This window comes from Parasteatoda tepidariorum, chromosome 8, assembly GCF_982258835.1.
Source record: "Parasteatoda tepidariorum strain Cologne lab strain chromosome 8, Ptep-v5.0, whole genome shotgun sequence".
Taxonomy (NCBI): domain Eukaryota; kingdom Metazoa; phylum Arthropoda; class Arachnida; order Araneae; family Theridiidae; genus Parasteatoda; species Parasteatoda tepidariorum.
The window spans coordinates 71,529,060-71,546,776 of NC_141762.1; the positions used below are offsets into that span (position 1 = coordinate 71,529,060).

The 17,717-nt window shown below is 27.6% G+C and overlaps 1 protein-coding gene across 2 annotated transcripts; it reads right to left on the bottom strand.

Moving 5' to 3' along the window:
• Nucleotides 1-1,191: 1,191 nt before the first annotated feature.
• LOC147806299 (general transcription factor IIE subunit 1-like) lies at nucleotides 1,192-17,698 on the bottom strand. Of its 2 annotated transcripts, XM_087169129.1 has the most exons (7): nucleotides 17,455-17,684; nucleotides 16,492-16,540; nucleotides 15,010-15,319; nucleotides 9,651-10,006; nucleotides 6,914-7,136; nucleotides 3,081-3,300; nucleotides 1,192-1,429 (listed from the first exon to the last, which is right to left on the bottom strand). In XM_087169129.1, the coding sequence occupies exons 3-7, from the start codon at nucleotides 15,292-15,294 to the stop codon at nucleotides 1,260-1,262; spliced, it is 1,254 nt and encodes a 417-aa protein (XP_087025255.1). In that variant the 5' UTR covers nucleotides 15,295-15,319; nucleotides 16,492-16,540; nucleotides 17,455-17,684; the 3' UTR covers nucleotides 1,192-1,259. The 2 variants fall into 2 exon arrangements, with proteins under 2 accessions (XP_087025255.1, XP_087025254.1); XM_087169128.1 differs by lacking the exon at nucleotides 16,492-16,540 and having other exon boundaries at nucleotides 17,455-17,698.
• Nucleotides 17,699-17,717: the final 19 nt, after the last annotated feature.

The following is a 17,717-nucleotide window of genomic DNA, read 5'->3' on the forward strand; positions in this document are numbered from 1 at the left end:
AGAAAAGCTTTAAACACATAACTATAAACGAGACTGATAACTCAGATAAGCAATAAATTAAATTAAGAATATTTTCGTAAGAGATGTTTTCTGAAACTTTCCCTGATTTACGGAATTTTTTAAGATGTATTAAAATAAGTAGAATTTTTCATTAAATCAGGAGAAATTGACAAACTCCAGTAGTCTATTGGAACATGGAGAAGCATTAGCAGTTATGACTATCTCACACAAATTCTAAAATACTTTTAGATATTAACTCGAAAGTTTAAAAAAAAATTTAGTTTCTATTTTTGCATTTAGTCAAATGTTTTAGTTTTGTCCCTTGATAACTCAAACTTTTTTCTAACTTAATACAAGTTTCAATTCAGATTTTTTTTTCTTTCTCTTTTATAAATAATCATATGGTTGGCATGCCATAAAAAATAACTTAAAAACTTTCCCACTTAAATACTTCCTTAAACTTTCATAATTTAAATACTTCCAACATTTAGTTTTATCTATTCCCTTTTAAACTACCACAGGGAAAAAAACTAGAAATTTGATGAATTTATCAATGATGATGTCATTTAAGATGTGAGGTAAGTGGGGACATAATATATCCTTTCTCAACTTAAAACTTCAACTTGTAGAGTAACAAAACCAGTTATTATATAACCAACAGTGACAAGTAAAAAAAAATCTCAATAAACAAGGAATATTTTGCAATGCATGTTAAATTTCATTTAAGTGTACTAGGTGAGAACGTACAATTATTTTACTCAGAAATTGTCATTGAAGAATTGAGTAACAACTAAAATTCATAAATCAATTCTGATCTTAAAATAGATTATTTTTTATATGAAGGCTTTTTCTCTTTCAAAACTTAGAATAAAATTTCTAAATTTCCCTCTCATATTTAGTTTTTTCCTTTGTTCCTTCAAGAAAACAATATGAAATTGGGAAAACTTAAAATAAAAAAATATAAGTACAAATAATTTAACAAACTCTAATTATTCGTGTGGCTATTTCATTCCATATAATCCATTATACATTTTGTGCAGTTAAACAAAACCCTTTAATTAAAATATTTCTAAAATGCAACATCTTTAACAACTTCCTTCATATTATAACCATAAAAAACATAGATAGTCAATAAATAATGTGAGTAACATATGATGAAATAATGATAACTGATTATTAAATTTACAAATGGCCAGGTCATTCAAGATAAATTTATTTACATATGAAAATAATTCTTCTTTCAAGTATAAAAAAATGATTCATTCATATATACTAGCATATAAGTCTTGTGTTAGTCTGATATATGCTTCTTTTTCATCAGCAGTCATCCTTGATATCAGTTCCTCTGTGACTTCGTTTAAAGGATATTTATGGTCACCAACAGTCACCATTAAGTTATCATCTTCATCACTTTCCATTTCACCAATTTCTGCAGAAAAGAATTATCATATTTAAAAAAAAAAAAACACCAAAACTGTATAATTAATTATTAGTTGGGCATAACATAATATTTATATGGGATTTAAAAAAAAAATTGGAATAGGAAAAAAGGTGTTAGCTAAAAGTAATTGTTCCGTTAGAAATAGCTCTTTATAAAAATTACGCCTTATATGATAAGAGGATCAAAATTTTTAATATACACAGTACTATAAAAGTAAAAAGTTTGCATAACTCTCAAGTTATAAGTGATAAAAAAATACTCAAAACAATTTCAAAAATTTTAGTTTTATTAGTTATATTTAGAATATGCAACTCAAAAATCCACAAAATATGCATATAAAAGTTTTATAGGAAACTACTTACTAAAAATTGCATTCATAAAAATGTTTTTTTAATTTAACTATACTTGAATAAAAATGACACAACTTTTTGTCCAAGTGTTGCACAATTTAAAGAAATTTTTTAAAAATGAAAAAAAATTTTATCAATGTAGAACCATTAATATAGGTTTTGACATTACTGTCAAAAGAGGGAGATAATGACTCCTCAATGAAAATGGATGGTACAAAAAGTTACATTGTTTATTTCTAGAGATTTATTTTTTTCCTGCATATATATAAGCTTATATATAAGCATTTTTATTAGTTTTTATAAAAAAAATTATAACATCAGGAAAATATTACAAATTGTCAGTTTATTTATTAAATAATGTAAATTTCACAGAATTATTACAACAAACTAAATATTATAATGAACTGATAACTTTAAATTTACCGAAATTTCATTGTTAGTATAAATCAATTTTTGTAACATTAATTCATTTTAAATTATTATTAATTAGTAATCTAAAGGAATGTGAATCTAAAGAAAATTTTAAAATCTCAAGTGGCAACATACATATTAATTTAAAAACTGGGATTAATTTTTGATACATATTATTATTTTTTTTCCAAACTTTTCTTTTTAGGAATTCTTTAGAAACTTAACATAAATGAACTTAGCGTAAGATAAATTTAAATGAACTTATATACAAGGATACTCATGATTCATTTTAAGTTTCATTTCCAATATTATATTTGCCACTTTACATTTTTTACATTACGGAATCAAAAAACAACACTATTTAAATACAAAATTTGTTATGTTGCTCCACATTTATAGTTTAAAACATATTTTTACACACCTAGCTAACTTAAGGTTACATATGTTATATTTAATTTTATTTAAACTGAAAAAAGTAACAAATAAATTTCTTTAACTTTTTTTTTGAAACTGTAACAATAATATTGTACATTTAATACATTGTACAATAAAATATGTTTAACTTTTCATAGATTTTGAAGGTGCAAAAATTTGAAGTTAAAATTTTGTTAATTAACCCTGGGACACAATTTTAATAGTAAGAATTATTTTTAAGCAAATTTTGAACATAAAAAAATGAAGTTTAATTGACAACTTTATACATATTAAATCAATAATTCAGCAACTCAAAAACTATAAAAACTTAAAAAGGTCAAAAAAGTTTTAAAGAAGTATCTTTTTATTATGAAATTTAATTCTTTCCAAACTATTAAATGAAAAATTCAAAATGTTATATATTTTACGTTCACAATAAAATTTAGTTCTATCTGAATGCTTACCAGGTTCTGCAAATGATGATTGCATCGTTTTGGAATTTTCATCAGAACCACTACTGCTTTCTTCATGGTTATGTTGACCAGGAATAACGATTTTCTGCTCTGCATTACCTTTCCTTTCATGTGCTAAAAGTGCTTCCATTATATCATCTTGTTTAACAAAAGGACTACTGTCCACTGTATGTCCAGGTACTCTTTCCTGTCCCCAAGCGAAATCAGACGTCTAGAAAAATTGTTAAAACAATTCTATCAAAAATCAATTATATCAAACAATCAACACATAGAATTTTTTTTTTTTTAAAAAACTCGAAACTTATTAATAATATTCATATGTAGCACCTTAATACAGAATCTACTCAAAATTCTAAATCACAGCCAAATAATTTATTCTTGGATGAAGTGATGATGTTATCAAAAGCCCCTCCCCCTCAACATCAGTATTTCTCTTGTTATGGTCATAAAATGTGATATTAAATTATTATTTATTTAACTGTATAAAAGCCTTTCTATTAATTTACTTTGTTTAATTTTTAAATCAAATTTTAATTTTAGTGGAGAAACTATTGCCATGATAGTACAGTACACATAGTAGAGATAGGATATGATGGCAAATTCGGTAATGCCACATCTATCCACATTGCATTATAAATAGTTAAAAATCATTTTGATTATAAAATGTAATAGATTGAAATCAATGAATTGAAGTTTGTCTGAGAAGTAAGGGTGGTCAGTGCACAATGCTGACTCATGCTGTTGATCTCAAAATTGTGGAGTCTAAGCCCCTTAGCCAGTGATCCCAACAACCAGCAACATAGTCAAAATGTTTTTCACTATGTTTCAAAACTTAATTTATAACTTTTCTCACTTAAGCATTTGATTGCAATAAAAATACTACATAAGTGAGAGAAAAAAAAATTCCAAAGTGAAAATATGCTAAAAGAAATTAACAGAACATTTAAGTTAAATGAAACTAAAACCTAACTTGGTGTTAAAAAAAAATAGAAGGTTGCTTCATTATCAAACAAATACTCTTCATTTGCAAGTAGTATAGAGCTTATTTATACGTTCTGTGTCTGTGAAAGTGTTCCTGGAACCCAGTAAGGAGTTACAGACTATTGTATGGCAAGAATGTATGGTTAAGAAAAGACAGTTGAACAGAGGTCTGTACAACAGATTATCAGTGGAAGCAAATAGAACATTTGCAAGATACATAATTGAAAGAAAAGAGATAAAGAAAGCAAGGGAAAATGAAATAAAATGATAGAAAAAAACAAAAACACTGTTGTGATTGATGATGAATTTAGTATAAAGTATTATTGTGGCATTTGAACATCACACAAATGGACAGATAAAAAAATTTTTTATAAAGAAACATTTTCTCATTTCAGGTTTACTTAAGACTGCTCATTGATAGTTAAAGTGTACTCTAAACTGAATTTAAAGAAAGAATTACACATAATAGGCAGATCACGTTAAATCCTCATTAATCTACCATAAGGAATTTTTTTTTAAATCTTTAAAGCAAACTAAAACTTTTATTAAAAAAAATAATAATAAAATATTCAATTATTAAATCTAGACATAAAAACAATATGTATCCATTCATACCAAGAACATATTATTAAATAAGAAAAAAGTTTTTAAATAATAAGAATAATTTTGATATTGATTATACGTAATATACAAGTTTTAAAGAAAAACTTATGTAATACACTTTATCAATACCAAAATGAATGTAAATGTATTAATAGAAAAATACATACACAAATTTGCGTATTCAAATTGACTAATAATGCATTATTATAGTTAGAGTAATCATTGATTACTTTTATCCTCTTTTTATGGTCAGAATACTTGTATTTTAATTCAAATTATATATGTAGTCTACTTAAAAAAATTAATTTTGTAAAAAATCCAAATTATTTTAAATTTTGTAACAAATAAATCCTTACATTATTTTATTAAATGTTTAGTACTCCTGGAAAGAGTTGGCAAAGGGGTCATAAATGTTAAGGATGCTCCTCAATTTCGTAACAAACAACATGAGGGGGGCAATCTGTTCAGCAAACTCAACTGACCCCCTTTACTTCTCAGATAAACTAGTATCTCTCAATTTGAAGCTCAGCTGAACCTCAATTCTTCACAATTACACCTGAATGCCTTAACCACTGTGTCAACATGGCTTAAATGAATAAGAAAAATTTGCATAGCTGCCAAGATTCAAGAATAAAAAATAAAAAAAAAAAGATTCTGCATGTAGCACAATTTACAACATGAAAGGGATAGTTTGCAAAAACTGGGAATTTTTCTTTCTTATTGCAATTTCAATTTAAACCAGAAAAATAGCAAACAACTGCATATTGAATTTCAAAATCTGATATTATCAAGCTCTAACTGCATTGAAATTTTATATACACAAGTATTTGTCATAAATGGGCGATTTCTTTCTAATTAGAAAAAACAAAATTTTACTAACACTAATGAATAAAATTTATATCTTTAAAAATGTATCCAAATCACTAATTGAAAATATTCACAAAAATTTACCTGAATGAACATGCATTTACAATTGAAGCTGAAAAAGTGAACATATTCACAAAATTTTAACAGAATGAACATGCATTTACAATTGAAGCTGAAAAAGTGAACACATTCACAAAAATTTAACTGAATGAACATGCATTTACAATTGAAGCTGAAAAAGTGAACATATTCACAAAATTTTAACAGAATGAAATATATTTCAGAATATACAGTTGAACTTCAAAGTGAAAATATATACGAAACTCGGTATAAATAAACCTTCTTGAATGTTATATATATAATTTTACACATTTTGTGAATTTTGTCTTTTTTAGAAATGCTTTATCATCTAACATCATCTTTTTTAAAAATTTCACATGTTTTCAGCATTTTATGAATAATAAATCTTCATTAAACATGGATGACTCAAAGCCAGTCTAAAGGTCTGGTTTCTTAAGACAAGCGCCTTATCTGGGCTTCAGCGGAAAGTTGACGTAGAGCTGACGCCAAAAAAAATACTTTTTTGTTAGCTCAGCGTGAGCAGTCCGTCCAACGCAGACATTATCTCTCATTGCGCATGCGTTAATAACGTAAACAAATATTTATTTTGAATTTGTATTGATTTTTTTTGTCGGCCAGTGTTTTAGAGAACAAATAATGACTTTGTCCAAGAAAAAACACATTATAGCTAAGCTAAATGAAGAGTGCTATGTTTAATTAAGAAGCTATGTTTAATGTCAAAATCAAAATCTTGGCTGATTTCAATGTGCTGTTGGATGTTGTCCGCCATTGCCTTCTGTAGTTAATGTTACGTTGTAATCCAACTGCAGTAGAGTTGGACGGCAATTGTAAATCAAGATGAGCGTTTGATGACGTTTACTATCAAACTCACAAATGGACCAATCAGAGGTTAGCGCTGATTTCCAGCTGACGGCGTCCTGTCCTAAGAAACCAGGCCTTAACTGTCATTTTTACTTAGCTAACCTGGCAAAGACAAACACAACTTGACTTTAAAAGATCATGATTGCATACATCTGAGGAAACCAGATGCCAGTAACTATGAAGAAGTTGCCTGAATGCTTTATTTGCCAAATGGTGTGAAATGACTAAGTCACTTGTATTGAAAAAAATTGAAAGAAAAATGGTTTGCGGTATGAGATAGCAACCAGGCTCTATCCTAAACTAAGTTCATGGTTGAAGTTAGAAGAGCTTTAAAAAAGATATTAACTTTACATACTCTAAAAAATTTTTAAAAACACTTTTCCTCGCTTAAAGTTTTTAATTCTAAAATTAAATAAAATGTAAGTAAGTACATCTTTGGCTTCAGCTTTAACTGTACTTTCAACCATCCAGATAGGTTGTTCTTTCTTTTCTTGAACCTTTGTAGCAGCTGTGTTTTCTGCATTAAAGTTGACAGTAATGCCTTGGTTATTGCCAAAGTCATAACTTTTATTCCTGGTGGCATCACCACTCCAAACACCATGATTATCATTAAGAGATTGGTTTGGCCGAGAACTCTTGTTTGTGCTTGCATCCCTGAAAATAAGAAAATGTATGTTATTCATTTTAGAAAACACTTAAAAAACTGGCATTAAGTAAAAACTTTATAAGTAATTTATGTAACACTGCTTATTTACAGAGGGTGAACAAAATAATGAAAACATTTCTTTCCTAATACATTTTTACATATTTCTCCAGAAGTACTGAGAGAATCATTTTATAACTTCAGAAGAGTTTAGATCCTGCAATCGCTTATACACATCTTATCAATGAAGTTTAAAGCTTTTAGAGGTTTCAGGGACCGACAATAAATTACAAACGTAAAATGTTTTTGAACATTCTATGGCAAAAAAAAGCAGCAATATATTTATAACTTTGTGACTGCTATTTTTTTTTTTTTTTTTTTTTTGTCGTGTCTATGACATAGCCGAATCAAATGTTTCCATGCGTCTTGATTACTGCTTCTGCGATTTGCTTGATATTATTGTCATAAAGGTGTATCAATGACGGCAAGACTCCTATTTCTCTCAGATTAGCACTCATTGCTGGACACTCAAAGATGTGGCATGGTGCCAGCAGCCACACCTGACTGTTATGTTGGTTATTATATGCAAAAATTACACAAAACTTTTTAAGCCTAGCTTAAACATTTATGGATAAATGAAAATTTTTACAAACAAAAATTTTTTTTTTCTTGTTTCACGTTTTTTTGCTATAACTTTACAAATATTCAATACAATTAAACAAAATTTAAAATTATTTATAAAATTTAAAATTATTATAAATTTAAAATTTAAACAATTTAAAATTATTTATAAAATTTTTGCTCTAAAATTTGAGAAAAATTCATTTAAAACTGCACAGGAAATGACTAATTAAGTAGTTCTTTTATACTGCACGTGCAAGGGGAAATTTTTACAAAAAATTTCGTAATTTTATCGTGAATAGTATTTGGCAACTAATTAAAAGAAAATCTGATTAAAATATCTAAAAAATTTAAAGAGTTTCAAGCAATTTTCTAAGTAGTTATTGTACTTTTTAAATGAATACTCAAAATGATAAGGGGTTTTCCACATATTTCTTTCTGTACTATTCCACAAGATTTATTAAAAATGACATTAGCATTGTTGGTATCATCCCCCAGAAAAGCATCTTTTTTTTCCGTCTGTTTTCTTAACACATTAAGTCACATTTTGGTGCATGAACATTTATTGTATAGTATTATCATTTGCTGTTAAATTCTGTCACATGATTCAAAATAATATTTACAGAAAACCCCATATCATTTTGAGCTTTCTTTTAAAAATTTCTTTGAAAATTCCTTAAAACCTTTTAAATTTTTAAGGTAATCAAATCAGACTTTTTTCATTAGTTGTCAAATCGGATTCACTACAAAATTAAGAAAAAAACTTATATTTTTTGTACATGCACAGCATTAAAAAAACTATTTTAATTACTCATATTTTACACGCTTTTCAACAAATTTTTCTCAAATTTTAAAGCAAAAGTTTTGTAATTAATTTTAAATTGCTCTAAAAAGTTTATTTAGTTTTATTGAATATTTTTAAAGTGATAGCAAAAAAAGGTGAGACAAAAAAATTTGTTTTTTATAAAAATATCCATCTCTTCATAAATGTTTAAGCTAGGCTCACAAAATTATAAAAAATTATTTCATATAATAACCAAAATAACTGTCACAAGTTACAAATCTATTGCTACATTTTTTGGCATAGGGTGTTTAAAAACATTATTTTACATTTGTAATTTATTGTCGGTCCCATAAACCTTTTAAAAGCCTTAAATTTCATTGATATATGTATGAGAAATCACATGATCCAAACACTTCTAAAGTTATAAAATATCTCATAAAACATTTCCGAAGAAATATGTTGTTGTAGTTCATTTACATCGCACTAGAGCTGCATTAAGTAAGTCCGAAGAAATATGAAAAAATGTATTAGTATAGAAGTCATCCATTATTTGTATTTAATTGCACAAAATAAAATGGAAAGCTGTAAAACTGCTAAAAATGTCCAGATGCGATTTTTACATTAAAAAAAAGGCAAGAAATACCAGTTAAGTCCTCTTTCAAAAATATTACTGAGTTTTACAAAAGAGTAAAAAGTTATAAATAAGTAGCCAAGGAAAGAAGCTCCAGGAAGTTACATTTTTTGAATATTAATAAAAAAACTCAGCTACAACAAAACACATTGAAAAAAAATTCAGGAAAAGATTTTAACTTTTTTTATGGAAAAAATGAGAGAGGTAAATTTAAATAGAATAAACTTAGACTGTTCCAAAAACTGTTAAGATTTTTTTTTAAAAAAATCTAAACTTCACAAGAGAAACAGATAAAACAATTCAATTTAAAAAATAGCAAACATGCTTTTTATAAACAGAGTAAACTTATTTTAGAAAAATAAAAGAATATATTGAGAGGAAGTTTATATATTTTATATAATTCAGAAGATTGTTCACAATTTTCAAAAATCTTAACTTCATAAAAAATATATATATAAAACAATTAAATTTAACGGATGGTAAACACACCTTTTAATTTGGGACATGTCTGTAGGTTCTGGTTCAAGAATTTCTGGGGCTAATTTTATGTCATCCACTTCTCTTAAGAGACTGTAAAGAGGTTCAATTTGTTCATTAAACTTTGCCAGCATCAAGCGAGAATCTGTGGTAGGCAAAGCACTCTCATCTTCTTGCACTGGAGCATCGCAAAAACTACAGCGAAACTCATTAGTAGAAAAATCAAAAAGCATATCAGCTTCAAGGTCTGTAAAAGTTTTTGAACAAACAGTACATTTAAAAGATGCTCTACTAGTTGAGTCTCTTTCTTCGGTTTCAATTTTTCGTCTCATATGATCTAACTTGTATTTGAGAACATTAACAAAAATCTAGAGGGGGAAAAAATAAATAAGGGTTTAAACAATAACAAAGTAAATACATACAAGGTTACTGCATAAGTTTAAATACAATAGAATTACATGATTTTTTTCTTTTTGTTATGTGAGATCAGAGATACTGAAGAGAAACTTGATCAACAAATAATTCTAGAAAAGTATTGATTTAACTATTATTGATTATGTTATAATCCAAGTAAAAAGTCTATAATTGGTGAATCGAAAAATAGTTTGGTATTTTTTCACTACAAAGGACCAGATCAAAAGGTAAAGGTAAAAAAAAAGGTAAGAAATTATAAATTATAGGAAAGGTAAAAAAATTGTTAGAGCAAAATAAACCAGACTTACCAGAACACGTATTTTTCAGTTTAAAATTTATTCCAAAATTGAATTTTTTTTAAACTTTCTTTGAAGAAAAACCTTACAATTTTTGTATAAAATAGAATCCAAAACTGGAGACAATTATTGAAAGTAGGAAAAATTATTTGGATAAAAAATTAACTACAAAAAAATATTTGCAGTATTTCAATTGATTCAACATTGGGCACAAATTTTAGCAATCACAAAATAGGAATAAAAGTTTAGAAAATTTAATCACTGATTCCTAGCAACTAAAAAAAAAATTATGAACAAAATTAATATAAACAATCTAATATTAATAATAAGCTTGCAAATTACTAAAAAATACAAATGAAGCTTATACATGAAGAAGTTTTATAATTATGATTCTCCTAACTATAAATTTTACTATTCTGTTAACAACAATTGTTCAATAACTAAGTTAATATATAATAATACAAATTACAAGTTAATATATAATAATAAAAATTACAAGTTAATATATAATAATACAAATTACAAGTAATTACAGTTACTAAGTTAACATATAATAATACAATTGATACAATAATATCAATTTTAGCCAGTTTAATGATGTGAAAGTTGAAGATTGCCGTATTATTGCTTTTGCGGACGATATATTGTTGTTATTGAGACATCCAATTCTTTATCGCTTTGACCAATTGGCCACCTTCTGTCTCCCCGAACTGTCATCCTGGGCTCATAATAATAATCTTAAATTTAGTGATAACAAAACACAATGTATAACCTTTCCAAAAACCAAGAAGACAATAACGAGGTTACCAAATATTAAGATGAGTTATCAGCATAAACAATCTATTAAGCAGGTGCAAGTTCTTAAATATCTAGGAATTCTCTTTGACCCAGGATTGACTCGGATAGCTCACTTGAATCACGTTAAGGAGAGAGTTGGTAAATTTAATAATTTGATTAAGAGGGTGGCCAGGGCAACTTGGGGCCTGAAACCAAAAATTTTAAAGATTATCTACCAGAGAGCAACGGAGAGAATCGTACTTTATGTCGCCAGTGTCTGGTATCGTAACACTACTAGAATTAACGATAAAATTAATGCCATTCAAAGAACATCCTTAATAGTGATTACAAGGGCCTATTCAACAACTAGCACTGAGGCTCTCTAGATTCTGGCGGGGGTGAAACTTTTACTTTTATGCATTGCTTTTACCACGCACGATATGGATGTTTTATTCACTTTTATGTATATATTGTTTTTACTCTTTTAATTATGATCTTTGCGATTTTCAATGTGTTGGCTGGATTTGGGGTCATGTTTTTAACTGTTGTTCGCTTGTGTTTTATTCTTTTTCTTCTGGTTGTTGATATAATTTCTGATGTTTTGTGTAAAGTTTTATGTATGTTGTATGTATCTACTCTCGCATGCCCTTAAATAGGGCGGGGCGAGATACAAATAAACAATAATAATACAAAAAAAGGTGATGAAACATAGATCAAAACTGCAAGAAACACCCTGAACAGCAGAATACACATGATATAAATTTTATATGAAATAAAGCAAATAATGCCCATGAATAAAATGAAAATAAAAAATAAATAAAAAACATATTAGGTAAAACAGGGTTCGTGATTTTTTTGATTTTTTTAAAAAAAATCAAAAAAATCGGATTATTTTGATTTAAATCAGATTTTTATTTAAATACACTATAAGAGCTTTAATTTATGATCAAAAAAACTTTATAAATGTTTAATCAAAATTAAATTAATATTAAAACTATATTATAACAATATTTTAGAAGCTCTAACTTACTAAAATAATTTTTCATTATAATGCATAGCGACCATTTTGATACAAAGGCATGATTGAAATTAAAAGACAAGATAAAATAGATAATTTAAAGAATGCTACTTTAACTAATAACACAAAGTTTCAATTAGCATAGCATAATTTTAATTTAAAATTGTGATCTCTTTTTTTTCTCATGATTTATAAAATGGCAAAATAAATGCAACAGATTGTGTTTATAAATGTTGTTATTCATCAAAAAATAAATATTCAATCTATATATTTTTATGTTAAAATATTCATTTTTAATCCTTTATCAAAATACATAAGTTAAGCTAAAAAACATTTTTAAAAAAATCTATGTACTCATTGGAATTTTTTTTCACAAAAGAAAATCTGATAATTTCAAATATACAGTAAACATATTATGAGAAGAAAAATAAAAACCAGTTAATAACCCTACTGCTTCAAATAGACTTTGATAGGGAAGAATGACACTATATCAGGAAAAAAATATCTGAACTCAGCTTTTTTTTTTTTTTTCTATTTTTGGCATATTAAGGTAATTTCTTTTTAATATAACCTCAAGCTTTAGAAATATAGAAATTTCTATCAATAAACTATAATGTAGATTTGAATTTCATGCTTTTTTAATCAAAAGGTAGAATTTTAATTAACATTTGCTTTTTGAAAAAAAAAGCAGGTTTATTTACTTTCTACAGCTATGCAAGTCTATATTAAGACAGCATTAAATATTTACTTTAATCTGTACTTTCAATGTTAAGAATCAAAAGATTTTTAAACATGTAATTTTAAATGTGTTTAACACACTCCAAGAAAGAAAGTAATTTCGTTAACTAAAATTAATTAATGCAGCAATTTAATTAAAATAAATTTTAAAACTAAGAAAAGAAAATAATAAAAGTATCAATAATTTAAAGCACTGTTTTTTAACTTTTAAAATCAATGTAATATATATATATAAAAATCAGTTGATTTAAATCAATGATTTTTTTAAAAAAATCATTTGATTTTAATCATGATTTAAATCAAGCTGATTTAAATCAACGAACCCTGCCCTAAAATACATTTAAAAAATCAAAAGCTAAATTAAAAAGACTTATTAATATGAGGCTTTATCAAAATGAACCTTTTGATTTTCCACAAACTTTTCAGTTTGTTACATTAACCACCACACCCCAGTGAACACAAATCATTACTTTTTATTTGCTGATCAATATTGAATTAAAGTCTTGGCTTGATTACTGACAAGAAATCTCTGGTAAGTTAACATTTATGACATACTGGTCATCTTGGATTTTCAGTAATTTTTTTTAGGCTAATTTTTTCTCATCGCTTTTTATTCTTAACGAGCTTTTAATGATAGAGAATCATTCAACAGCACTATTTTTCATTCTTAAAAATCGGAAATAAAGGCTTCCTTCAACTAATTAGATTGAATAAAACAGGACAAAATAACTTGGAAAATTTTTATGGATTTCTCACAAACATGAACTTTATAAAGAACAATGCATAATTAACAATTTTGAAAGAAAACTGAATTTAATATATTCCTTTAAAACAAATGTTTTTGCTTACTTTTGTTTAAACTGGCATATATTAATTTTAATAAAAAAAAACACTCTTTTAACATAAACAACATGAAAACAAAGATATTTTTAAAATGTAAAAGTTATAATACTAAACTATCTTTCTAAAAAATCCTAATTCCTCAATTATAATAGTATAATTTTATCAGAAAAAAATCTGCTTTAAAGTATCATGACACTGACAATACTTAATTTTAGAATACCAAGAATGAAACAGCTTTCACTTGAAAGAATTAATAATGTCCCCATGGATGCTGTTCAGTTGGATACAGATGGCAGTAGACTTGATAGTGGCAGATCTGGAAGTGGCACTTATATTAAACTTTGAGATCAGGAAATAAAAATCTAGAGGAGAAATCTGGACTTCTGCCCGGTATTACGAAGGGAACTTATTGCAATTCTTGAAGGTCTGGACTCCATGATGTCGCTCTCGCGGTTTATTGATATCTCGATCTTTTCGGATAGTAAAAGTGCTATCCAGCACCTGGCCGATTGGCCTAATGTCAGGGACAGTGTTGGTGCTGACATTCTGAAGAAACTAAAACATCTTTCCCTTTCTCATCGGATCCACTTTCAGTGGATTGCCTCACATGTCGATATAGCTGGAAATGAGATTGCTGACAGTTTGGCCAAAACAGGTACTGGAGAGGCCTATACAACTGTCGTTCCTCTTACTTACTTGGAGCATTTCTCTACATGTAAGGCAAAGAATATGGCCATTTGGACGGTCCCGCCGGTACACTCATGGTATCAGAGTAGGTGCCCAGGGGGTTCCTTGGCTCGGGGCAGCAATAGACGAGGACAAACTGTCATCGCTCGTTTCTTCAGTAGACATCAGTCATCAATGACTTATCAAACATTTCGAAATCTGCACTAAATGTTCTGCAACCCAGGCCTCCCCTGACCACATTTTATCTTGCCTAGGACTTACCAGGCAGGACCTGGTTCAAGCTCCCCTGTTGGTGCTAGACTTTCTCAGAGTGAACGAGCTCATGGACCTGATCTAGCTCTGCTGGTCATTGGGATGGGAACAACAACAGAATACCAAGAGCTCTATTTCTCAAATTCCGAAAGAGTGATGATCTCATATTTTACATGTTTTGAAAGATACAACTAACTAGAAATTTGCTTCTAAAAATTAAATGAAAATGATTAAAAACATATATAACTTACTCTCTTTTCATGAAGACCCCATTAATGGCTAATGTAGGTTGAGGAAAAGAGGCTTTTAAACCATTTAAAATAATTAAAAAAATTACATCACTTACCTTATAATTGATATAGTAATAATTTTGCCTTGTAGCTTTACCATCAGCACCAGTTTCAATTCTTAAGCGAATTTTCACAAATCTATCACTTTTCAACTGAGCAATCAGAGTCCTCAATTGTTTTCTGTCAAATCTCAAGAGTTCAACCAAATCATCTTCTTTCATACAGGGATTACGAATCAGCATATCCATTAATATTGCATGTTCGACTGAATAAAAACCGCGCATAACCAAACGAACAAGCCTTTTTAAAGCTGTTGGCACTTCTGTCACTACTATTGACATTTTCTTCAATGGGGAATTACTACACCTAAAATTGAAAAATTATACATTTTATACATAGATGACTAATAGTAAAGCTTAGGAATAATGTGTGAAAATAACAGAACTAGTATAAAATCCCATTAACCATTTTACCAAAACTATAAATATGGTACCTGCATGTATTTTTGTAGTGATTTTAAATACCATGAGGAGTTTTAACGTTCTATTATAACATTATTCTTTAATGGTTTCCTGTGAAATACCTTTTTTTTCTGTTGTTAAAATACAATATATTTAAAGCATAGTTTTGTGTTTAATTATTTTTACAAATTAACTAAGTCACGATTCACATTCTAAAACATCAATTTCAATATGTTTTTTTTTTCTCTCTCAACCAGACTGAGTAGTAGTAACGACGCTGATCTCACATCAGAAAGGTCCTGAATTCAAATCCCAGACAAGCCTTTCACTCTCTCCACTATCAATCCTTACTGTGGGAGCAACAGTGACCTTCTATGGCGCCCCTGAAAAAGTGGCCAACAAATCTGCCTAATACCTGAATGACAAGTGTCGCATTGAAAAAAGTGGGCATTAGAAAAAAATTAATTATTATTTTTTTTTAATTAATTTTTAGTTTTAAATTCTATTAAATATGTAAGAGATACAAAATGATTTGGGGTTGATTTAGGGAATTTGCACCAACATTCCAGGTCAACTAGATTGTATAGATGCACTAAAATTGCATATAAATTTTAATGTGATTTATTTTCTAAAAAAAATTTTTAAGACGAAAAAAAAATAGTGGTTACATATATTTGTTAAAAATTTAATTTCTATAGACTGCATGATTTAGTTTGTTTGATTTGTATAATTTTTTTAAGAGGAATAAATATTATAAAGCGAAAACAATACAATCTGAGTCAGCAATAGTGTAATGATAACAAATTAAAAATCATAAATTTTTTAATCTATTTACTATGTAGCTATTTTTACAAATTTTTTTCAAAAAATTTTCCATTTTATTTGAATTATCATAACATCAAAACACAGCTTGACTTTAACAACCGAAAAAATTAAGGAAAAGAAGACAACACTTCAGATTTTATAAGTAAAAAATTTATAAACTCAGAATAATTTATAAGTTGTTTTAACTATTTTTTCATATTTAGTGTAGAAGTTTGCAAGAAGACAAGAAATTTTACAATTTCAGTTTGCTACCTGTTTCTAAACACTTCCTGATTTCAAGCAAGGGCTTTAATATAGATTTCTGAAACAGATATAAATAATGAGTATACTTTTGATCAAGGAGAGATAAATTATTTATAAAAAAAAGCAAATAAAGAAAACATGCTTCAGAACTGAAACATGTTCCTCACTTGAACTTACTGGCACCTAACACAAAATTGACAATAACTGGGTTTTACAGCAAAAAACAAGAAACTAAAACTAAGAAGATATTTTTGTATTGAGATCTCTTATGCCAACTACAATCACCAAGGAGCCAAATTGAATTTTAAAGGGGAAAATTTTATTAAAATAAAAAAACTTATAAAAGGTTTGATGGCTTCGAGTTGGTCCCTTTCACTGTTTTTTATTTTTTACTTTACTTTTTTGAGGGCAGACTTGGAGATTATTCTGCCACAGATCATGATATGGATATCTTCCCAAAATTAAGGAAAAGATATTGCAATATCTGGGAAACTTGAAAAATAAAAGTCAAAGCTCCATGAAGGAAAGCCCTAGAATACACTTTTTTTTTTAATTTATGCCTTGTATAACAAACAGGCAGTTTCACAAAGCAAGAGCAAGTACGTATACAATAAAAAAAACTGAAATTTTATTATGTATGGTTATCATTGAGAATAAAGCTAAATATCAGAAACTGATCAAACAGTTATGTAGAATTTCTTCAAATATTTTCCATAGATGACCTTAAACCATTAAATTTTAGGGAGAATAGGGTACTCTGCGATTTTTATTAAGGGCAAACAATTTTTTTTTTTCAATATTTATACATTGTCAGTTAAAATTGTCCACATATTTAAGGTCATTTCTAATTACAAATAACTATCCCCTCCTCCTGATACCATTAAAACGAATCTCATCACCAACTTGCCGCAGTTAAGATAATCCCCCTAACTCAACCTTACCGCTTTTAGAAACAAATATTATTACACTTACGAAAATGAGGTCTTGTTCTGAATCAAAACATTGACTTTCAAACCGAAGTTTTAGGAGATGAGCATACACATTAATCGTCACTACTTAGCACTCAATTCATAAAAGATAAAATAATTTTAAAGTTGCATTATAGGCAGCAAAAAAAAATAAATATTATTAAATTCAATAATTCAATAGATGGATCACACATTTTATTTGTGAGGAATTGTTTGTATGGTGGTTGGGAACCCGCCAAACGCTGCTTATTTCTGCTTTTTAAAAAT

What these genes read in the sequence shown, in the direction of transcription:
- LOC147806299 (XM_087169128.1), bottom strand. Translation starts at nt 15,294, where the DNA reads ATGTCAATAGTAGTGACAGAAGTGCCAACAGCTTTAAAAAGGCTTGTT. An exon ending in ATTACTATATCAATTATAAG is followed by an intron (nt 10,007 to 15,009) that starts GTAAGTGATGTA and finishes TTCCCCCTCTAG; the next exon opens with ATTTTTGTTAATGTTCTCAA. An exon ending in ATCATCATTTGCAGAACCTG is followed by an intron (nt 1,430 to 3,080) that starts GTAAGCATTCAG and finishes TCTTTTCTGCAG; the next exon opens with AAATTGGTGAAATGGAAAGT.